The sequence below is a fragment of the Labrus mixtus genome, chromosome 6 (genome assembly GCF_963584025.1).
Source record: "Labrus mixtus chromosome 6, fLabMix1.1, whole genome shotgun sequence".
Lineage (NCBI taxonomy): Eukaryota > Metazoa > Chordata > Actinopteri > Labriformes > Labridae > Labrus > Labrus mixtus.
Genome location: NC_083617.1, coordinates 29,391,270 through 29,415,576, shown reverse-complemented (window position 1 = coordinate 29,415,576; position 24,307 = coordinate 29,391,270). Strand labels below are relative to the sequence as shown.

Genomic DNA, 24,307 nt, shown 5'->3' with positions numbered 1-24,307 from the left:
TAACATAACAAAGAGTAAGGTCTTTTACCTGCTTTTTGTAACATAACAAAGAGTAAGGTCTTTTACCTGCTTTATGTAACATAACAAAGAGTAAGGTCTTTTACCTGCTTCTTGTAAAGTGTCTCGAGATAACACTTGTTATGAGTTGACGCTATACAAATAAAAATTGATTGATTGATTGATTGATTGATGAAGCTTTCCATCAAATGGTGAATTGTCATGCTTTAGAACAATTTATTGAACCAGTGGTTTTTCATACATGGTGTCACTTGAAAGATAAAAACTGGACGATTTATGTTGATATAATTATAAACCCTGTTTTCCTGACAACCCCCTCAAAAAACCCACTAATGAACAGTTTGCACTCAGTGATGAACCAACATGTTTTTAATGTATGATCAAGCTCCAAAATACCCATGTATACATTTATTTTTTTTAGAGATACTAAATTCTGTTTGTCATTAATCATATTTTTCACATTTAGAAATTCACATTTCAAATTTGACTTTTAATTTTGTCTGTTTTACCTAAATGCCTTCCTCTGACTGGACTGACGTGTGTGTGCGTGTGTGTTCCAGATGTGGATGAGTGTGTAGAAGAAGCCCGGCCCTGTGCGGCTGTAGGGGAGTGTGTAAACAACGTTGGCTCTTACACCTGTACCTGCCCCTCTGGATACAGACAGATCAACGGCACCAGCTGCAGTGGTAGGGAGCTGGAGCCGGGTCGCATCCTTTCAACACCAGACATTTCTGATCCCAGATTAAGAGTTTCAAGTGTTACACACGTGTTTCTGTCTCTGTCCTCCCAGATGTTGACGAGTGTTTGGATGAACAAGAGCTCTGTTCCCCCCACGGCATGTGTCACAACACAGAGGGATCCTATCTGTGTGTGTGTTTGATTGGATTCACCGCCAGCCTCGACACGCCCTCCTGTGATGGTAAGATGCTACTACAATAAAAAAAGACACCCCCCCCACACACACACACACACGCACACATGCACACATACACACATACACACATACTGTTAAGCATATAAAGATATCCATTTTCATCTAATGCTCCACAGTGCTGTGAAAGAAGCACTATTTCTTGACTACTTTTCTATCATATACATCATGTCAACTCTTCCTCTGGATAATGAGGAGGGAACAATTCATTTTCAAAAAGTGTCATGAAAACATGAAACATCTCTCGTATATTTGAGAGACCGCAAATATTTTTATACTGTTGAGTTATTCACAGCTGCAGGCATTTTGGTTCCTAACCAAGAAGCAAAAATCTCCTTAAAATATGGCTACTGGGGACGACACTGGCCTTGTGGTTTGTGTGCGCGGCGTGCCCCATGTATAGAGGCTAAAGTCCTCCAAAGCGGGCGGCCCGGTTTGAATCCAACCTGTGGCTCTAACTATTTCTATTGTTCAGAAGACTATGAAACCAACCGACAAACTAAAAAAATGTATCATTATCTCCATAATAGCAAAATCCAAACCAGAAAAAGTGCACTATTTTTTTAACATGTCAATAGCATTACCCTTTACTTACTGTATGTAGTGATAAATGTTGTAAATTAATATTTCTTCTTCGTAAACATCTCCTCAAAAAAGAGTGATAACTGAGAATGTGTCTTGTTATCATAATGAAATGACATCCTAAGAATGTGTTCTGTTATCTCAACATATAAATACTGCATGCTGAAAAATATGCATATTTTCTAAATGACATCACGTTCTGAAAACAAACAGTGTCGTCTCAATAATTAAATGTTACAACAAACTCAAATGAAGCAGCACTGTTATCTCAATGATGAAGCACCTCAAATGACTCGCTTTTCCCTTTGCCTCTGTTATGACTTTTTAGAAGAGAATAAAACATTTTTGAGTTTTGAGTAGGAACGAGTAGGAAAACATATTTTTTTAATTATTTATTTTGTATTGTGACCTGAAACTTAAGACACACATTTATAATGATGATCTTGTCATACAGTACAAACACATCAGCTGTGTGGGGAATTCCTGACGCATCATTGTAATTGCACTATGTGTTCTTGGTCTGTGTATTTTTTATTTTAGTCTATTCAATCCAATCATTTTACTTTCCTTTTTTGAATTCTGTTATTTCCTATCCTACCGTGTCTCTCTTCTGGGCAGCTGTGGTTCAGTGGTATAGTCAGTCCTCTCTTAACCGGAAGGTTAGGGGTTTGATCCCCTGCTCCTGCAGCCACATGTCGATGTGCTCAATTGCATGAATGGATCAGTGCTAATGAGCAGCTGGGCACTTTTATGTAGCAGCCTCTGCCATCAGTTTGTGAATGTGGTGTGAATGGGTGAATGTGACAGGTAGTGTAAAAGCAGCTTTGAGTGGTCAGAAGAGCGCTGTTCAAGGTAAAGGCCACTTCCCAGTGGAAATGTAGCCTCTCATCTTGTTTAGTTTAGTTTGTTTTTGTTGCCCTGTGAGATCACCACATTGGGACTGAAGAAAATATGCAAATGGAGACAACATGTGCAATGTAGGAAAATAGTTCTTCTCCAATTTGACAACACATGCACAGCATTTAGAAAAAGAAAAAGCTGAAGAGTTTGAAAACATTACCAAAAACAGAAAAGTGCAGAAGAGGAAGGAAGGAAAAAATTAAGAGAAAAGAAACAGACAGAAGCCTTTGAGCTGGCTGTCTAGACAAGGAGGGATATTTGTTGCTCTCTGCCTCGTGATTTATGCAGGGGGTTCTGTCCCAACTGTGTGTGTGTGTGTGTGTGTGTGTGTGTGTGTGTGTGTGTGTGTGTGTGTGTGTGTGAGTGTGTGTGTGTGTGTGTGTGTGTGTGTGTGTGTGTGTGTGTGTTTGTGTGTGTGTGTGTGTCTGTGTCTGTGTGTGTGTGTCTGTGTCTGTGTGTGTGCAGAATGTCTACCTTTATCAAAGCAGCTAATGCATGACTTATTTAAAACATTTTTGCACAATCTGCTGTATTTGCACAAGCTGTCAGTATTCTGTTTAATCCACTGCATTCAATTTTCACCCTTCATGTCACTTCCTTAATCTGTCTGGAAGGAAATAAAGGAAAACACAGGACAAATTGTGTGTTTTACTGAGAGTGTGGGCATGCCTATTTCAATGTGCAAAAAAATGACGATAATTTGATTTGCAGATGCATCAGCGTTTTGCAATGACATTGTTAACAATGCAGTTATGTTTGAAAAGGCTGAACACATCATTAAAGTTCAATGTATTATTTGTCATTTCCTGATCTTGTCGTTTCCCCCTCCAGATATTGATGAGTGTGGACTTAATGAGACTCTGTGTGGCCCTCACGGCTTCTGTGAGAACAGACTGGGCTCTTTCCAATGCCTCTGTGACCAGGGCTACCAGGAGTCCCAGGATGGCCGAGGTTGTGTGGGTAAGTGGACTTGTGGTACAGAGCTTGTAACGGCCTCCCTGATGTCCCATAGTTATTAGAAACTCGAGAGTTCTCTTCAGACTCAGGTAAAGTGTCTGCTTGCTGGTATGTGTTGGTGCTAATAAAAGTGAGGAGTTTGTGCCCAAAAAAAGGCTCCTCAGTCATCTGGAAGTGGTTTGGGTTTTGCAGACTTGGACCTCAAGGAAACCAATGTCCGCTGTAAAGTTTGTATAAACTTTGTGGCAACTAAAAGCAGCAGCACGACTCATTTATTCCAGCTTCTTAAAGGGAGAGTTACAGATCAGAGTAGGTTAGGTATGTGGAGCTTTGCAATGCACAGGAAAAATGGCAACACCTAAACACCTGCCAAGACACAGAATCAGCATTAAGCTATTTGAAATCCTTAATCCGATTGGTTGTGACAAAAAAGAGACTTTATATTTAGTACATGATTGTGCATTAACATATGAAATGTCAACTTCAAATCACTTGCTTCCAAGGGTTTGAGGGTTACCCTGCTGTGCTTTTTAATGTTTCTTTTATACCTTACTTTAACAATTTGGATGGCCCAACCAAAACCTTCCATTAATTCTGTGTAGAAGACCTTGCAGAAGAGATAATAAGACAATGACACATTCAATCAATCTTTATTTGTATAGAGCCAATTCACAACTGTTAAGTCAAGACACTTCAGAAAAAGAGCAGGTAAAAGACTTTACTCTTTGATATATCATCTCATCCCGTTTTCACACATACAGAAATCTCCTGAAAAACTCCAGAGATTAGTCTACCCGGAGGTTCTTTAGGCTATGTGTGAACACAAACAGACACATTTTTCCCGCAGACTTTACCCGGAGTTTATCCGGCCAGACCCCTAGTATTTTATCCGAAAGAATATCCGAGTGAGCTGATGTCTGAACACGGCAGAATATACTCCGGAGATTTTCAACTTGAGCCAATAAGAAGAGAATGATGTTTATAAACAGTGACTGTCTAAAGTGTCTGCACGCGACCACTACGATCTCTGTGCACGTAATTAAACGTCTGCATTCTGTTTTCTGTTCGTCAGTATGTTGTTCTCCTCTCTGTTGTGGATGTTGTCATTCCATTGGATTACACATAGCATTGATATAAAGACAAATATTCTCATTATAACGTCGTGTAGCGGACTCTGTTGCTACTGCTGCTACTTCCACGTTGTTTATTTACATCACGTCTTACCTCAGGAAATCCACCGCGCCCCTGACAGGGAAAGTCCCCCGCTGTGAGGAGCATATGTGAACGACTAGGTCAAGAGAATCTCCGGAGAAGTCCTCCTCTAAATATCTAGATATTATCTGGAGTGCATATGTGAAAACGGCTTGACTCTGTTGAGTCTTTTAAAAAGCTAAAAATGTTGATGTTTAGACAGGCCTATGGGTAATCAGGTCCACCCAATCTACCTGTTGATCTATGCTTTACTGTGCCAATTGGTTTCTGGTCAGAGCAGGATTTGTCGGTCCATGAAGTACTCCTTTGTTCCTGTTTTTGTTGTTTTTTGTTGATGTAAAGCACTTTGTGACCTCTATCTGTGAAAAGTGCTGTATAAATAAACCTTCCTTTACTTTACTTGCAAACACCCAACATTAATCCATGAGCACTAAACAACAGTTAGCAAAGTTACAGTGGCAAGGTAAAACTTCATTTAAGAGAGGCAGAAACCTCGAGGAGAACCAGACTCATGTTAAAAAGCCATCTGCCGACACTGCACTTTTTGGTTTGAAAAAAGGGATAGAGGGAGATGCAGAAAGAAGGATAGGGACAAACAGAGCAATGCTTACCTTCACTTCCCTATGATTCTGCCCCTCCAGTTTGTCATAGAGCTTCACCTATAAGAACAACCTTATTTCCTTTGAGAACCTCGGCTTGAGCTTTACCTAACACTGAAATGCACCAAAGCTTCTTACCTTTCAACAGATGTGGACACACACATTTTCTTCAGACAATCTGGAATTTTCTAGTCTTCTGGTTCATCTGTTGAGGTAAATGAAGGGCCTGACCATTATTGGAAATGTAAGCGCGTAACCCCTTCTGTTACCTTTTGGTATCGCTAAGATAACCCTTTAAAGCAACATTGTCAAGCATTGTGGACCTTTCATCTACATGGAGCTAATGTTAAACATTGTTGGTTTCCTTTAGGTTTGGTTTAGAATATGTATGAGTTGGATGGTGCTGGTGTTTTTTTTCCCCAGACTAAATGAGCCCCCGCAGATCCCATCTAGTCCAATTTCCTACTGCAGGAAGGAACGTCAGAGCAGACTTCCCCCGGCTAACCTTGATAGAAAGCTTCCCCCACAAACACTTTCCCACCGACCAACTCCACCAAAATACACACGCACATGCATAAATACAGTACCAAAACGACCCATACACCTCAACACACCGTGTCCTTTTTTACACAATTACACACACTTCCCATCTGTCCTTTGGCAGTGGTGCTGGGTCCCACCCAAGTTTAGTCCAGCCAGCTGCCTCCTCTTCACTGCCAAACCATCACTGTACTGTGGCGAACACAGATGGACTCACTTACATACACACACACACACACACGCACGCACGCACACACACACACACACACACACACACACACACACACACACACACACACACACACACACACACACACACACACACACACACACGCACACAATCCTTGAAAACCAGCAGTGGTGGTGAACCGCTAACCATTCAGAATGTGTGTCGTCTCTCCGTCTTCCTTCCCCTCCATCTATTCCTCTCCTCTTATCAGCCAAATATCTCTGCTTTCCTCCCTCCTCTTCCTTTTATCTTGTCTTCTTTTCCTGCGGTTTACCATCATGCCTGTAAAACTATTAACTTTGAATAAAACTCCTCCCCTACCCCTGTGCTTTGCATTCTACTAAACTGGGAGATTATATTGAAACTTTCATTAAGTTAGTAAGTAAATTAAGAAAAATCACAAATTTATTAGAGAAAATCACAACGTTTCAGTGTCTCTGAACCTCTGTCATGTGTTTATGTGTGTAACGTGTGTATCAGAGTTTCTTTCTTCATGAGCGAGTGAGATGTGTGAACATCTCCTTTAAAACACTGATAAAAAATATGGAATTTCAAACCTTGAGGGGGAGATGAATTACTCATATTCATTGTAATTAGTATCACTTGTTTAACAACGGACATTATTCAGCTCGCTCAGTCTTACTTATCTACTTAGCATGCCAACCTGTTGCTCATATTTCACACTTTATGATACAAAGCAAACAAACGTCAAAGTCACACAGAACCTGGTAGACCAGCCATTCACATGTAATGTAAGGTAACATGTTTTCAACATGTTCGTGCACACTTTGGGTCATATGTGTTCAGAAACAACTCCAATTAACAATGTATGGTAACGACACACCTCACTAGACTGGACTTGTGTACATCAGTGTACTTCTTGTGATGAAAGATACAACTGAAAACTCAAAGTACTTGGTCTTTGTCAATTCTCTGATTTTTTTGAAATTTTCAAAATCCAAAACAAAAAACGCCAACCAGAATTTACATTTTTAGACACTTCAAATCCATTATTACCCCTGGACCACTGGACTAATAACTGGCTCTCACCAAACATATCAGAGCGCTCTGTGGTTTACCATATCCTTGAGTAAGACCAGATGAACCATGGTTCAACATTTCAAATGCCCGTAACTGCTGTCTTCTGGTTCTGACACCAATAAGGCAACTTGTCTGTTCTGTCACTACAGTAATTGATTGTTTATGACTGAAGGAAACCTGGAACATACATGGATGTTATGCATGCTGTGACACTTCTGATACTTTCTGTTTGTCACTATGCTACCACTACACTCTGTGTGTTAGCGTGGTCAGAGATGTGCTTATCTTTACACACATTCCTACGTTTCAGTAAAAGTGGATAAATTGTGTTGTTGCACACTCATTACACACACATTTGTGTGTATGAACTGAGGGCCCACTTACCTAAGAAAATGGTGCATCTCTGCACCAAGCCTTACCGTCACCTGACCCAGTTTTTTTAAAATAAAAATGGAAGCCTATTGGCTCAAAATCAGTCCTCTTAGTGTCCATAATCTAAATGGTCTAATTGTCTTGAATGGTTACCGTGTTGCCATGGAAGGCTTTTTTTGTGGCTGCTGACTAGATCAGTGTTTTTCCAAAGTGGGGGTCCTAAATATAAAAATGAAATTCCTGAAATATGACTTTTAAGATGTTTTGAATCACTTCATATCAAATTCTATATGTTCTTTTTCTATGCCAATTTTCAATTACAAGAAATGACACATCAAAAGACATATTGAATATAATGAATGATGTACAAGGAATTTACTACATTTCTCATGATGGCTAATGGTATATGAGGGTACCTTTTATGGCAAAGTTCATTCATTCCTACATTTTTGTACATGAACCCAAAAATGTAAAAAAAAATATCACCCCCAGATTTAAGAGTACCACTCCCCATTTGAGAGCCTAATAAGCAGCCTAATTCAAAATAACATTCTTCTTTTCTTTCTCCACAGATGTAAATGAGTGTGAGCTGCTGAGCAGTGTGTGCGGAGAAGCTCAGTGTGTAAACGTGGATGGTTCCTTCCTGTGCATGTGTCCCAGCGGACAGGAATATAACGTCATGATCGCCAAGTGTGAGCCCGTTCCCACAGGTGACCTACCTTCAACTATTATAGAAATTAACAAAGAACCTGAAGAGTCGAGATGTACGAGTGATTTCATTATATTTATCTACACAAGTGTGTGAATTTATACAGATGATAAACTTCAAAATGATTTTAGGTTCTTCATGTTAATGTCTGTAAATTTCCCTCGAGTTGATAAGAGTGACATGTTCTGAGCTGAACACATGTATCTCCCCTCTGAACCTCGCCCACCCAACTGTGTTCATTCTTCTCTCTGTGTCTTCCTCCCTCCATATTTCAGCATCTTCAGTGGAGCGTAAGGAGTGCTACTATCATCTGAATGATGAAAACCTGTGTGAGAGTGTGCTGACCAGCCATGTCACCCTGCAGGAGTGCTGCTGCACGCTGGGAGCCGGCTGGGGGGACAACTGCGAAGTCTATCCCTGTCCTGTCAATGGCACGGGTAAGCTAGAGGAGAAGGAGGCAAAGTGAGACAGGACTGAGGGCTCCGTGATTATCATTTTTATTTATAGTTACACTGCTGTCCGTTCAGCTCCCAAGGAGCAAAATGACTGAGAAAGGGCAATGTTTTGATCGACAAGATCATCCTCAACCCTTGTTCCTTTTTTCTACAGTTAGTACACTTCTTGTCCTGCCCCTGTATGCATTTTGCCTGCACATGTGCACATACTAGTTTTCTCTTGTTGTAGCTTCCCCATTGTAATAGTTTAACCTTTATTTAACCAGGTTGGTCCCATTGATATTAAGAACCTTTTTTTTTCAAGGGAGACCTGGCCGAGACAGTCAACAGCAAAAATACAAAGTTACAGACAAGAGACACAAAGTGAGACAAAGTACAATTTACAAAACACTTGCATTAAAAGAGAGCAATCTACAAGTCAGATCCGGGAGTCAGTAGTTCAGGCGGTCATTTGAAGCATTTTCAGAGCTGTGCTTATAATGACATACATCTCAAGTACAAAATGATAAATGCTATACTTCACATCTCTGCTGAAACACTATTAATAAATGAGTGCCCTGAATAATAACAGTTTGACCCCCTCAGTGTCTCTACTATACACATTTCTCTTATTTGAACATTTTCTCATGGCCTTTATCAAGAACAGCGTTGAAGAACTATACATACTTAATGCCCAACACCTTCTCTTTTTTCTCTTCAGACCAGTTCAATCAGATGTGTCCATCAGGAAGAGGTTTTATCCCAACTGAAGACCTGCTGTATGGTGTACCCACATCTGACAGTTACAAAGGTAAGACAGAGGTATTAATACATGACTGGACATCATGAATAGATCCTGCATCTGAATCCATAGAGTGTAATAGAAGAACACTTTATGGCTGTAAATCATGGACAGTACAGACTTTAGTGGTCTAAAAGTAAAGGTATGATGTCAAAGTTTGAAACGGCTGTTTTTAAACTTCAATTCCTTTCTTAATATTTGACACATTTAGCATCCTAGTTTTGCTCCTGTGTCTTTGTGCACATTTAAAACCAAGAATGTTTGAACCTTTTTCAATATTGATGTTTATGCACTCACATATACAACTAACAGTATCATTGTTTTCTACACTTTGCCCTAAAGAAATCCAAATAAGTGATTTACAAAGCTTACTATGATAATTATACTTTTTCCTTCTGGCCATCTTTTTTATGCTACATCTATATTAGCTGACAATTAGATAAATCTATGTAAATGTCACAGTTACCCAACATGCGCTTTTATACTTAACTCTGTGTAACATGTGCTGCCGTCTCGCTGCTTGTGTTTACAGATGCAGATGAATGCACACTGTTTGGCCAGGAGGTGTGTAAAGGAGGCTTCTGTCTGGATACTGTGGGCAGCTACGAGTGTTACTGCAAGACAGGACAGGACTACGACCCCGCCAAACTGGAGTGCAAAGGTCAGGATGTACACGGAAAGATAACCTGAACCAATTAGAATGCACATAAATATTAAATATCGTTATAATAACCACATTTAAAGTGTTACTGCAGCCTCTACACGTTTCTTTGGTTAAGTTTCTACTGTAGATTATTTCAGGGTTAATGACTGAAATCTGTGGTACATGGAGGACCCTAAGATGAAAATATTTCAAATGAAATTATTCAAATGAAAACATTTGATTTTATTGTCAAAAAAGTGAGGAAAACAGAGATGTATTTTTCTAATGAATGAAACTACAATGTGAATTTTGATTTCAGATTAACTTTGTTAATCTTCCGTTCTCTACATTTTAATTTAAAGTCATCGCAGAGTCTGTGGGTCTAAAAACTTTGTATGTTAAAAATAAAGACCGTGAAATTATCTCAAAAGCTCTCGAAAGATGAAAGTGGACAAAACATTGAATCAGTCCTCGATTGTTTTACTCATGACTCAAAAGTTCTGCTCTAGTCATCTCCTGAAAGGGTTTGTTTTTAAGAGAAATCCTACAAATAAAGCGACCTGCCTTGTGTGAGCACTAGTTGACTTACAGAATTTACCTTAGTAGTGTTTATGTTTTAGGTGTACGAGTGCGAGTGAGCTATGATGGAGAAACAGAAGTGTAAAATACTGCAGCAGTGTGTGCTCTCTGCTAAAGCTAGCAGCAGTGTTCAGACAGACAGCTTGTTTTTGTAACTTAACACCTGCAAAGGGATTCTTTTATAATAGACTTTAACAAACCACTAAACATCCTCCCTTGAAATGTAATTACAGTGTCTTATTAGTGATAACTTTACTTCTAAATGGACCTAATGATCATGCACAGGGCAACTTAAGTGAAGTGATGGTATATTAACTGAAGTGAACATTTTGACTTTTGTTAATAAATATTTTATTTCTCAAAAGAAGACAGCAGTGAGGGGAATGAAGCCCGGCGCAGGTTTGGCTCCCGGCTCATTTCTTTGAAATTCAGCCCATTTCGGTCTGGCCTGTCGAGTCAGAGAGAACCCGCAGAACTAGCCTGAGGCTTCTGAGCTTTATCCGTGCAAATGAATGAGAAAAGATGAAGAAAGTTAACAAAATGCAGTTGTACTTAACAAAAGCCTCCAAAGCTTAAAAAAAAGCTAAATGATAGAATCTTGCATATTTTTTTTAATCAAATGTAGCCCAGTATGATGATGATCAGAAGTGCAGGAGGAGAAGCTGACTCAAACTAATCTTTTAGAAAGTATTTTCAATTAAAATGAAAACAAGTACTGATTCATATTTCATGGTGTGCTACAGCTGATTTAAGAAAAGCAAACGGAGCAGAATGAGAACGCTGGACTGGATGGCGATGGTTTTTTGTTTTATTCAGCTGAAGCTTTATTTAGAGCTCTTTGTAAATCATTTGTGTGTGTGTGTGTGTGTGTGTGTGTGTGTGTGTGTGTGTGTGTGTGTGTGTGTGTGTGTGCAGACATGATTGGTCCATGGTGATAGGTTGTGTACCGGAAGTGCAGCTTGCATAAAGAAAGTCCTCTGATGTCTTTGTTTACTTTTCTTTTTCTGCAGACATCGATGAATGTCTAGATGAGTCTGTGTGCGTTGGTGGACAGTGTATGAACACAGATGGCTCATATATGTGTTTCTGTACACATCCCATGGTGCTGGACCCAAACAGTAACCGCTGTGTCTTCAGCCCTGAGGTGGCAGGTAAGACAGACTTTCTCTTAATCCCAGGCAGAGAGCTTTAACCATTGACTGTATAAATAGAGCAGATGTAGCCTCCCAGGCTGAAAAGTGAAGTCAAATAGAATGGCCTTTCTAATGGCCAGAAGGGGGCGACTCCACTGGTTGGAGCAAGGAGTCTGATTGTTTGTAATTCCACCAGGAAAGAAGCACACCGCTCAATTGAATCATAACTTCCATAAAATGTTACATATACATCTAATCTTACAGTCCAGAGGAGACTGCTGTTGGCTACTTTTGTCAAAGGCCTTTGTTTCAAAGGTGAAGATGAAGATGTACTCTATTAATCCCGTGATGAGAAATTCAATATTACACTCTGTTGTTATACATGTAACAGACACACATAGGCTAAATTACACACACATGCACAGACAGGATCCTATGGACGTGCACTGGCCACAGTGAGTGCGCCTGTGTGGGGGTACCTTTGCTTAGGGGCACTTCAGAAGTTCTCAGGAAGTGACCTGGCACCTCTTCAGCTACAGTACCAGACCAATTCCCAGACTTGGTCTGTTCCGGGACTTGAACCAGCGACCCTCGGGTTTCTAAACCCAAGTCCCTTCAGACCAAGCTGCTGCCGCCCCAATTTAATAACACTGTTTCTATGGATTTCTGATTTGCTTTGCTAACCAACCTTGTGTAAGCATTTCATGATATCCCCTTTACTTTTCTACAGTTCTACAATTCTACAATTCACTTAGCAGACGCTTTTATCCAAAGCGACGTACATCAGAGAGTAAGAACAACACAAGCAAGGATCTAGAAAAAAGGGAACAATGTCAGTAAGAGCAAACGATCAGCTTTGAGTCTGATTGGACACACAGGTGCTGACAGGAAGTGACCAGAGGCAAAGCACAACATTGAGGGCAGTTCTTGAGAGCTCTAATCAGTATAGAAACCATCTTATAAGTCATCGTTATCAAACAAAAACCATCGTCATTACCATCATCATCATCAATGATATCGAAACCATCATCATTAAGTTAGTAGGTATTCATGAAAGAGCTGGGTCTTTAGCTTTTTCTTAAAGGTGCAGAGGGACTCTGCAGATCCAATGGAGTTTGGAAGTTCATTCCACCACCGGGGGGCGACAGAGTAGAAGAGTCTAGTCAGAGACTTAGGACCCTGTTGTGAAGGTTGGATCAGACACCTTTCATTGGCAGAGCGTAGTGGGCGGGAGGGAGTGTAGACCTGGATCAGAGAGTTAAAGTAAGGAGGAGCCGTTTTTGTCGCTGTTTTGTAAGCGAGCAGCAGAGTTTTCTCCCGCTTTACTTATCTTGTTCACAAATAATTACTACCGGCTTTAAAAAAAACTAAAGGCCAAAGTTGAGCATTTAGGGTAATTTGTAGTTGTGTCCTTCCAGAGGACAATTTGACGTGTGTACAGGAGGTGGTAGGGATCAAACTCTCCATCGCCCGATTAGTGGAAGACATTTTTACATCTAGAGCAAAAGCCATTCAAATAGTGGTGATAATGTGTGTGTGTGTGTGTGTGTGTGTGTGTGTGTGTGTGTGTGTGTGTGTGTGTGTGTGTGTGTGTGTGTGTGTGTGTGTGTCTTTGCAGAGCAACACGAGTCGGAGCAGGTAGACTACATGGGTATCTGCTGGCAGACAGCAAGAGAAACCATGACGTGCACACGGCCGCTGGGTCCCAACAGGAAGACCACATACACTGAGTGCTGCTGTCTTTATGGAGAGGCCTGGGGCATGGACTGTGCCCTGTGTCCGCCCAGAAACACCGGTACACACTACACAAACACACACACACACACACACGCCTCTCTCAGGCCAGTGTTAGAGCTGGCTCAGATAGAGCCTCATGTTCATGGGTCACACATTCTGTTGTTGAGCACTGAGGAACTTGTGCCAACAACCTAGCTGTTGAGTTTTTTAACAGCCAATAAGATGTGTAAACAGAGAGAAAAATCTGAAGTGAAGTTTTGATTGTAAATGAAGTTCATTCCTCAGAGTCTTGGTAGAAAAATGAATTTCCCCAATGCCAAGGGTTTGTCTTTTATATGTCTAAATGTATTAAACCTCAAATGATGTATTGCTGAGATGTGGGTTGGCGATACCAATGCTCATGGCTGCAAATATTTAAACTCTAGAATCAGTGCCACTCGTTATCCTCCTCCTTCTCATTCTTCTTCTCCTTCGTCTCCCTCTCCCTCATCATTTTTAACTTTTTCTCTATTTCTGTTTCTACTTCTCCCTCTGCTTCTTTTTCTTGTCTATATTCCCCTGCCTTTTCTTGTCTTTCTCTTTTGTTCTTCTGTGCTTCCTCTTCTTTTCTTTTTCTGTTTTTTTTCTTCCTTATTTCCCATCTTCCCCTCCTTGCTGCTGCTCTTCCTTCTTTTTCATCTATTCCTTTTCTTCTTTTCTTTCTTCTTCTTTTTCTAATTTTTTGCCTGTCCTTCTCTTTCTTCATCATCTCCTTCTTCACTTTCCTCTTCCCCTTTTCTTCTTGTAATAATATAAGTACAGCATTTGATTGCTGAGATGTTTGGTATCCGGTGATTTATGCCTTCTGTTTCTGTCTGTCTCCGTCACAGAGGACTACGCGTCCATGTGTAACCTTCCTCTGGGTGACGGGCGGCGGCCGTACGGTCGTGACGCCCTTGTTGCCGGGCCGGTCCATGAATATGAAGTGAACCCAGACCATTCCCCATCATCTGAGCAGCAGGCCTCCCTGCCTTTTTATGAGAGTGAGGAGCGTGAGTATTTCTATTTCAAACAGCATTTATGTGATCATAAAAACAGCATTGAACACAGGACTCTTTTTATACTTGACTTCAATGTTTTTGGAAAAGAGGACAAAAGGATTTTAAAGATGCCAAGAGATCAAAATAAAGTCAGGCAAACTTTAAAGGAGCAATATGTAATACTGACACCTAGCGTTTAAAATGGGTACTGCAGTCCAAATTCAAAACATTATAAAGAGCTGTCAGAGAAAACTGCTCCGTTTCAAATTTGCTGAACTTGTGATGTCACAGTGGGATTCTGGTAAAAAAAATCCCTTCCTCTCCCAGCCTGGAGCAAAACTTTTGCGCAGGTCATCCATTTTTATTCTCGCTACAGAGTACTGATGTCTACGGGGAAAACTCAGGGGGGGGGGGTCATTGAATTTAAAGAGACACACACACCAAAACAGAGCGTTCTCAGAGAGCTGGTTTATACAGGGTCACAAACCTCCTCTGGTGCTTGATTCATGTTATATTTTGACCAAAGCACAGCACAGATGTTTCATTTAGACCACAGGGGATTGTTTTAATAGGTGGAAAAGGGGGATAATATGTCCTCTTTAAAACATTTCTGCGCTCTAACTTCTCTCCAATTCTTAAAAGCATCTCCAATATGTTTCTGAGTTTTATCAAGTTTCTGCTCGTGGAGCTTAATAGAAAAATGCCAAGGCTTTTATATGATAAAATATAAATACAAACATGACATTTGTTTAACTTCAATGAGATAGAAGCAGCTGAGGGAAGAATGATTTATTGTAGTCAGTTTGTATATTCATAAGTTGAACTACTTAGCTGGTTGTTATACAAACATCTGGAAGTGAAGCCCTGAGGTTCCTCCTATAAATGTTCAACTTCAGCTTCACTGATGGCTTAGGCGCTCTCCTTCACATCGCTGCATCAATGCAATGCTGCCACCTTGTGACAATAAAACTAACAACATGTTAGAATATGAACCTTTAAAAAGTGTTATTCTAGCCGAAGCTGAATCCTAAGCTCAGAGGAAAACCATCCAACCTGATGGCTCAAAGTGTAAAAACATAAACGATATATGTTTTTAGGTGGGTTGGAGAGATGTAAAATCATTGGACACTGAGGGAAACATTTTAAAAACTCTAGGGTTAGAAGTATAATCAGTTTTTCTCTTTGTTAGCCCACTATTAATAGACTCTTAACCCTCCTTAGGGAAATTGAGACAAATCTATGTAGAAATTCAATGAAAATGTTTGTTGATGAGAGGCCAATATGAGAGGGTTACAACCATTGGTTTAGTCTTCATATCATTTAGGAACTGATATTGCTATTAGTCTCACTACAGTGTCCACAATGCTTGGCGAATATAATTAGTTTGGTGTTGACAAGGAGTCAACTAATTATGTGGACTCCAGGAAACCTTTTTTTTTTTTTTTTTTTAAACTAGCTGGTAACAGGTCCTGGGTTCAGTGTTTTCAGGATTACTTTAACAGTGAAGAAAACTTGTGATGATAAACTAGAAGTTCTGGAGTTCTAATGAACATTTTATTTTTTCATTTATTTTGCATTTAAAGCTACTCTTTACACGGTTATGAAACAGGCTGCAAGTGATACTGATGCCTCTTTATGGCCTACAAAAGCAAACAAGATTATCAGTATCTACCCATTCACACCCATTCACACACTGATGGCAGAGGCTGCTGTGTAAAGTGTCCATCAGAAGTTGCTAATCCCATTGGTACACATGCACACATCACTGACGAAGCAGCGGGAGCAATTTGGGGTTAAGTGTCTTGCCCAAGGACACATCGGACATGTGGCTGCAGGAGCTGGGGATCAAACACCCGAGCTTCCAGTTGAGAGGCGACCGACTCTACCACTGAGCCACAGCCGCTCCAACAACAATCATCTTTTACATTTCCGACAGCAAATATCACTACCACTGGATCTATACATATGTATGTACCCTGTTGGGACAGGGTGTCTTACAGTTTCAAAACCTCCTCTACAATAATATTATCATAATATTACTGTATACATTTTTTTTCCTCTTATAATCATACGACGAATCATACGTTACCTATTGGTTTATTTATTTTAAATGGTGTTTTCTTTTGTGTGTGTGTGTGCGTGCGTGCCACAGGTCCATACAGGGCATTTGAGGGTTTGCAAGCAGAGGAGTGTGGTATACTGAACGGCTGTGAGAACGGTCGGTGTGTCCGAGTTCAGGAGGGTTACACCTGTGACTGCTTCGATGGATACACCTTGGACCTGTCCCGCATGGCCTGCATTGGTAAGAGGGCAGTTATGCACAACGAAAACAAAGAAAAACAAACAATAATTGAATTCTAAAATATGTTTTGTAACGTCTTTCTTTTCTGTCCACAGATGTGAACGAGTGTTCAGAACTTAACAATCGGATGTCTTTGTGTAAAAACGCAAAGTGCATTAACACAGTGGGCTCCTATCAGTGCGTGTGTCTGCTGGGCTTCACTCCCTCTGACAAACCCAACTACTGCGTGGAGGCAGCTACACGCCCATCATCAACACACAGACAGTGAGAGAGGACGGACACTAGGGGGCGACAAGAGACACTAAAACAACACACACAAGCTTGTATTACTTTACTTGTGAGGACGTTCATTGATTTCATTCAGTCACTGCCAAATTCACAACACTTAATGTGGAACTCCCCGTGTCCATCAGATCAACCAAATCCCAAATCACTGCACAGGTGATCATTGGAGGCGATCGAGAGGAGAGTTTGTGGTCATCATGTAATATCAGGGAGGGTACCTTTGTTACAAATCTATTTGTACTCGTTACCCAAATCTTTCCTCTGAACTAACATCATCCTTATTCTGATTTAACTACAAAATACAATTTTCTACAGTTCCTCTATATGCTTTATTTTAGTGACTTTAAAAAGTGGAGTTTTTTTAAATAAAACCTTTCTAAATATTTTTACCATACTTCCAATTGTTAGGCCCTATTAAGAGGAGAAAAAGAGATTGTAACTTGTTGTTTCTTTAATAGTTCCAATTTTGGGATAGGCCATGTATTTGTTTGATGGAAGACCTCATGCCTGTGCTCTGATTAGAACAAGAACCAGGAAATGATTAGCCTAGTTTAGCTGAAAGACTGGAAGCGAGTCTTTCTGCTCAGCTGCTCCTACACAGAGATGAGGATGTTACCAATCAGCTATTTTGCTCTTGGATCGAAATTGAAATAAAGTATTTTCCTATAATTTTCCTTATCTTAAATGAGCAACGATTACAGAAGACACTATAGATCCATAGTTGTAGAATGTAAGAGTAGAGTAAGAGCTTGTTACCAGACTCCTACATTGAGCCAAATCATGTAAGAAAAATGTGTTTAAAAAGGCAAGAGCTTTTTCGCTAGGAATAATGTCCCTTTTCTGAGTTAGCATATTAGTACTTGCCAATTAGCCCTAATCATACATAACAACTAAATTAAATGGACTGAAGGCTGATGAACCAAAGAGTTGAGAAAGGCTAAACTGTTCCTAACTACGACTAGTCCGATGATCAAATGTATTAAGATTCATCAAGACAACAGGAGTGCATGAAAACACATTTTAATGCAAACCATCCCAATAGTTGTTGAGATGTATCACTCAAAACCGCAACTTGGTTAAGTACGAGTAAAGTGATGACCAAAGATATCAAAACTCACCATCTGGTAAATAATCACGTTCCTTATTATTGTAATCCAATGAATTTCATAGATTTTCAAAAGTAATATTTTGGGACCAAAGTTGTGTGCTGACCAATCCAAATCTTGGTCCCTGTAGGCCCACAGCTCTAAAATCTATGAATTTAGGAAACATCAGTTTTAAAGAATCCTGTCAAAATGTCTACTAACGAATTGTTACATACAGCAGTTTGGTTAGTTGCCTTCTACTACAAAATATAACAATCAATTATTCCCTTCAGATTCAGTTTTGCTTGCAATTGTTCAAATAGTAAATAGCCAACATCTGTTTGTTTTTTTAAAAGGGGTCAAGGTAGCAAAAATACACAAGCTGCCTTTTGTAAGACTCTCAAGCGCACAGTAACAAAATGTCACATTTGAAACATTTTTGATGTAAAAGAATGATTATATAAGACAAAGCGCATGGTTTGGGGGTGAATAAGCACTAACTCACTTGCATTGTTCAATAACTAATATCTTACGCAGGTCATTTAATTAAAGAAGTCGTCCTCCTTAAAGAAGACAAAATGGACTGGTGGTTTCAGTATGAACACGTTAACCGTGATGCGTGATAATTAATTGTTTTTGATTGCACTGATTGCGTGCTATTTTATCCCTGCAGACACCATACTGTAGCTAAGCCACAGCACTGACCACAGTGTCTCCCTGTAGCCACAGTGATGGAAAAGATCATCACCACTGCACCTTTGAGTGACTCATTTCACTTTAGACAAAACTCCCAGACGGCTCTGTTCACAATTTAAAAGTAATGTGCACGTTGTGACATCAAACATTTCCCTTTAGCAGTTTCCACTTACTTTGAGATCCATAACAAGTATGCTAATGTTGTAACCATCCATCTACCAGAAGTTCCTTATTTTCTGTCAAAATAAAAGCAGCTTTAAATCCACACAGGAAGTACAGTATCATTAGCCCTGAACAGTACAACATACAAAATAAAAGCATACCAAATTCTGTTTTGAAATGCGAAATTATGGAATTTCAAACATGCAATAGGAAGTTAGATTAATTACGAGCAACTATTTTAATTCAGCGATTAATCGGGATGAAAATATGTAATCGATTGACAGCATCCAGGAGTAACACTGTTAGCATCGGGCCTTTGACCAAGCTGTTGTGTAGAGCATCTCTAACCTTTCTCCTCTGAGCCCCCACCTACTCGCTCCAGGATGGGAACCACAATATTGCTTCTTATCAAAGTAGATGTGTTTTCATAATAAATTAAACATGTTCTCCCATTTAAGCGAGTCCCTGATCAGTCAATTAAAATCATATCTAATTATGGAATTTTATCTTAGAATAATTTTTTTAAGAATGGTAGATTTAAGCAGTAGACCAAGAACTTTGACATCATCCTCATCATAATAGTACGTTTTAAAAGATAGCCTCAAACAAGTATAGAGAAACTAGAACTTCTTAAGGCAGAGCTTTCTACTATTTATCCCTGAGGGAACACACTTTGTCCTTAGAAGTACAGAAATACAAGCACACACACACACACACACACACACACACACACACACACACACTTACTTAATCAAAGCCCATATATCCTGCACTGTAGAAGATACACACTAAATGAAACAAGCGGTAATTTACTTGAGATGAAGATTCAACTTAATCTACTATGTGGTGCCAATGTGGTGGATAGAAACACAGAATTGTATAAAATATATGTTTTTGTCTGTCTGCTTTTTTCTTATTTTGTCTTTAAGTGGAGTTATGTGTGTGTGTGTCATAAGAGGAGGTTTAGCTCATTTAACGTATCGACAAACCCTATGGACTTGTGCTGGGTGATCCAGTCGTTATTTTCTACCCAGTCAGACTGATTGTGGATATTTAATTATGTGAAGAGGCCGGCTGTCTGCTCCCTTTCTTCCTCCATCGCCATCCCTCCGTCTAATCTGAGGGACTTTTTTTTTTCTACACCACAGCTTCACAAAGTCATTCACATACAGATACTGATGTATTAAAGAAAGTTGTTAATATAAAGTGTTTGGAATAAGCTTTCATGTGAGATTACTTGTTGGTTTTTTTATGGTAAAATGCAATCATATACTACTTGTTTTCTCAGAAATCAAACTTTGCCAAGGTCCATGTTTCATAGAAAGAACTGTAAGACTTTTGGGTTCCTGGTATTTCCTTTGCCTCTTCTTTCTTCATGTGTTGAGATGACTGAAATGAATTTTTATTTTTTCGTACTTCTCTTATCTGCGTTTTACTGCAAAGTCTTGCCAGGTTGCAAAGCTGCTATGGGACAGCGATGGAAGAGAAGAGACTTGTGTACATTTAAACAGAAGAGTGGAGAAAACAACTGATGTATTTGTAATTTGTACATGAATAAATAGCTTTTTCTATGAATTCATATTACAGTGTACATTAAACCCCTTGGTAATAAACCACAGATTGTGATATTTATACTGGCTGGCTTGTCTGTTTTTTCTGTCTGAAAATGGATGCACATGGAAGCACCTTTTTCTGTTATTTACCACTTGCTTGAACAAATTACGATTACTGTCATCACAAAGATCAGAGACTGATTTATTGGAACAAAACCTTCATTTTGATAGTGAGTTACAGCCTCTGAACTGAGTTACATCTCCTCTAATACTGAGTCAAACTTCAGTTTGGAGCCTGAGAGAGTTTTTTTGGAGTCCGCAGTAGTTGATTTTATTTTTTGAGATCAAGTTAGAAAATAATTATTGCTCAAGGATTCACCTGCAATCTGTTGGCTGCGATGAGAAACAGATATAGCCGGATTGATTAGGAGAGACCAACAAAAAGTTGACATGTAAAATGTTCTTGCAGTGATGTAAGTGTTGCCTTTGAAGCTAAAAACTAGAAACAAGTTATTTGGTGAAACTGAATTATTGTTTTGACTGCAAGTTTAAAGTAGTGATTTTAAAGATCTTAACTTTAAATGAAATGTTTTAATATCTGCATATTGTTCTCCGTTCTGTCTTGTGAAATGTGTGTTAGCTAGTTAGCTTAATAGCTAGTTAGCTTAATCGGTGAAAAGGAGGACCTGGAGAAAGTGTTTGGGAATCAGTGATCCATGGTGATATAGGTGTGAAATGAAGATTTATTTTTGGAGCACGTCCCAGCATCTCTGTGGCATGACTCCGATCTAAATCATTTATTTACATTTCAGATCTGTATTTTTGGGCCATTTGTGCGTCGAAGTGAGGTTAATTCCAAATAAAAGTATTCTTATGCAGCAGTAGAAGTAACAGATAAAGTGCTCTTCTTCTTCAACCAGCATCTGCAGTCACTGATCTTGTCTTGTCCATTTAGTCATACTAATCATTTACTTTCAACTTAGCAGAGAATACCTGCTCTTTATTGGCTGCTTCTAATTTGTCCTGGGAATGTGAATTGCCAATTCAATCATTTGATTTGGCCTTGATTATCCAGCTGCAATGCAACAAGTATTATCTGAAAGTTGGGAAAATAAGAATTGTAGCAGCTACAACTCTAAAAGGCTCCACCCCCAGTTTATTATATCAAAGAATTTTGCAAATGCTTCAGACTTTTATCAGTGAACAATAGGCTCAATCATATTTTGTTGTCTCATTACATCAGAGATACTGACCTAACAGACATTTATTTAAAGCTCCTGTGAGGAGTGATTAACTGGTTATTAAACAGACTGAAATTAACACTGATGCTTTTTTATGAGCTTCAAAAGCAAACGAGACAATCAGCATAAAGATTGATCATTTCTATAAAGTTATGTTTACTGACTGAAACAGCTGTCATAGGGTAGGTGTCAGATGAAGTGATTAACAGCACACAGCAGTGGCCTTTTTATTTTACAGATTCCCCATAAAGATTACTGATAAGTGATACATTTTAATGTTAAAGAAAAAGATCACTTACACATGTACAGCATAAAATCAGCAAAGACATTAGAGGTCACCAAAATCCACACAAATCAAAGGTTTCTCACAGGAGCTTTAAGAGTAAGTCTTTAAAATTGAAAATGTATTTGTGAGAGTTTTTTTTTTTTTAACTATTGAAGCTTGAGGCATGATACAATTATTGTGCTCCTTCCAACAGAAATGACTCCCAGCTTTGTTGCTCTTTTTTCACTAGAGTGAATATAAGTGTGCCTTTATGTTATTGAATCAATAAGAATACAACAAAGACAGTAGTGTTGCAATGAGACAGTACCAATGTATATCACAAATAATGGAGAGCCATCCCAACCACAATACCCATAAGAGGACTTTTCTTTGCTGTAGCTATAGCAACATCATCTGTAGTTGTGTTTTTTTCTTTAAATGTCTCTATTATGTGTTATGTATGAACTTTATAAAAACCTTTCAAAGGTGCCAGTGTGTCTTCCTTGTGCCCAGTGTTTCTGTTTACACTGACAGTGACTTTTTATAAGCCAAAGACCCAAAAACACAGCAACACATCTCACTGAAAAACATTCCTGGAAGCCTCTTAAAGTAATGCCGCAATCTTTGATATGAGACAACAAAAGATGATTGAGCCAATTGCCTGTTGATGATAGCTTGCCGCATTGCAAACGCTTACGCACTTTCACACCAGTGGTAAGAATCCACTTAATCCACTTAGAAGAGGTCTCTTTTCCTCATCTGGACACTGCATTAAGTTCAACAAACTATTGACTAAAACATATTTTTTGTTTTTCACATCAGTTTGAAACCAAGAGGCTAAAATGACATCACAGTCTAAGGAATGAACTGGGATCTCTGTTACGTTGGGGGCATAGACTGTTTAAAACACCGAAATACAGTATATGCTAAATGGACTTGAGCTTGTATCGTCCTTTGACTTCTGACTACAAAGCGCTTTTACACCGCAGGTCACACCCACCCATTCACACACATTCATACAGTAGGATGCTATGTAAAGTAGTGATGTAAACATCTGTAACATCAGTATTAATCCAATTCATACACATTCATACCCAACTGACCAAGCAGTGGGAGCTACTTGGGAATAAATGACTTCCAAAGGACACATTAGACATGTGGCTGCAGGAGCTGGGGATTGAACCCCAAACCTTCCAGTTGAGTGACCCTACCACTGACCCACAGCCACCCCAGTACAAGTAGACTGTACATAAAGGTCACCCATTGGTTTCTAAATCAGAGTTTTATAACCAATCAGTGGCAGTCACCATAAAAGAAATGTTCTCACACTCATTTTTTATCAAACTAGTGACAGTTAAACTTTTTGCAGAAAATATCTTATTTGTTATTGTTGAAACAGACAACTGGTGGAGTTTTGCAAATGGGTGTTGAGTTAAAATCTCAAATAATAATTTGAGATAATCTCAAAATGTCAAGTCATTAAAGCTTCTTCATTTTCTAATTTACTCGAGTTTCAGCAAGTCATTTTTTCTTATACTTTACTTTTTGTTATATGGACATTGAACTAATGTGAGAAATTCTGTTTATCTGATGGATTGCCCCTTGAGATGAACCATCTCGTTTTCGAGGGGGTCCAACACAAAAACAAAAACACAACAGTACAGTGTGATACAGACAGTCAAGCACAAAATACACACATAAACATAAAGGTTCTCAAACACCCATCCGCCCACGTATCCCTCCTGCAAAGCCACAGCACCCACACAATGTCATCAGAGGTAGATGCACATAATGACATATGCAATCAAGATATTAGAGGGGTAAGAAGACATTACCATTAGAAGCAGCAACATGGTTTTGTGAGAAAAGGTAGCAGTGAACAAGAAAAAAAGGCTGCTGAGTATGTCTTCAAGAATATGAGGAATTGTGTGGTGTTAAATGTTGTTTTAAATAAGAGGGAAAATTGAAGTGGATACATTTGAAAATACATTGGAGCCAAAGGTAATGTCTTCTTGCATTCAGGGGTAACCAGTTCAAAGTTTCGTACATGGAGCAGTGATGAGTTCGGTAGGGACACCTTAAAACAAATCTACAGAGGCTATTGTAAATAACATTAAGAGGTTGAAGATGTGTTTCAAATGTATTCTGATAAACAATGTCGCCATAATCCAGTATTGGTAATAACAATTGCATAACAATTATTTTCCTCATCTGTAAAGTAAAGCAATTTATAGAGAGATATAGAATACCTAGGTTGCGACATAATTTGTTTGTAATGGAT

At 39.2% G+C, this 24,307-nt stretch overlaps 1 protein-coding gene across 3 annotated transcripts in view; it reads left to right on the top strand.

The window, feature by feature from the left end:
• The window catches only part of ltbp1 (latent transforming growth factor beta binding protein 1), a 126,637-nt gene extending 106,038 nt beyond the window's left edge, over nt 1-20,599 (top strand). For all 3 annotated transcript variants that reach the window (XM_061040845.1, XM_061040844.1, XM_061040843.1), the window contains 12 exons: nt 579-704; nt 809-937; nt 3,263-3,391; nt 7,954-8,091; nt 8,366-8,527; nt 9,246-9,335; nt 9,859-9,987; nt 11,559-11,699; nt 13,300-13,476; nt 14,288-14,449; nt 16,590-16,739; nt 16,835-20,599. In XM_061040845.1, coding sequence (XP_060896828.1) covers nt 579-704; nt 809-937; nt 3,263-3,391; nt 7,954-8,091; nt 8,366-8,527; nt 9,246-9,335; nt 9,859-9,987; nt 11,559-11,699; nt 13,300-13,476; nt 14,288-14,449; nt 16,590-16,739; nt 16,835-17,007 — 1,706 coding nt within the window. In that variant the 3' untranslated portion in view covers nt 17,008-20,599. The remainder of the gene's footprint in view (nt 1-578; nt 705-808; nt 938-3,262; nt 3,392-7,953; nt 8,092-8,365; nt 8,528-9,245; nt 9,336-9,858; nt 9,988-11,558; nt 11,700-13,299; nt 13,477-14,287; nt 14,450-16,589; nt 16,740-16,834) is intronic.
• The last annotated feature ends 3,708 nt before the right edge of the window (nt 20,600-24,307 follow it).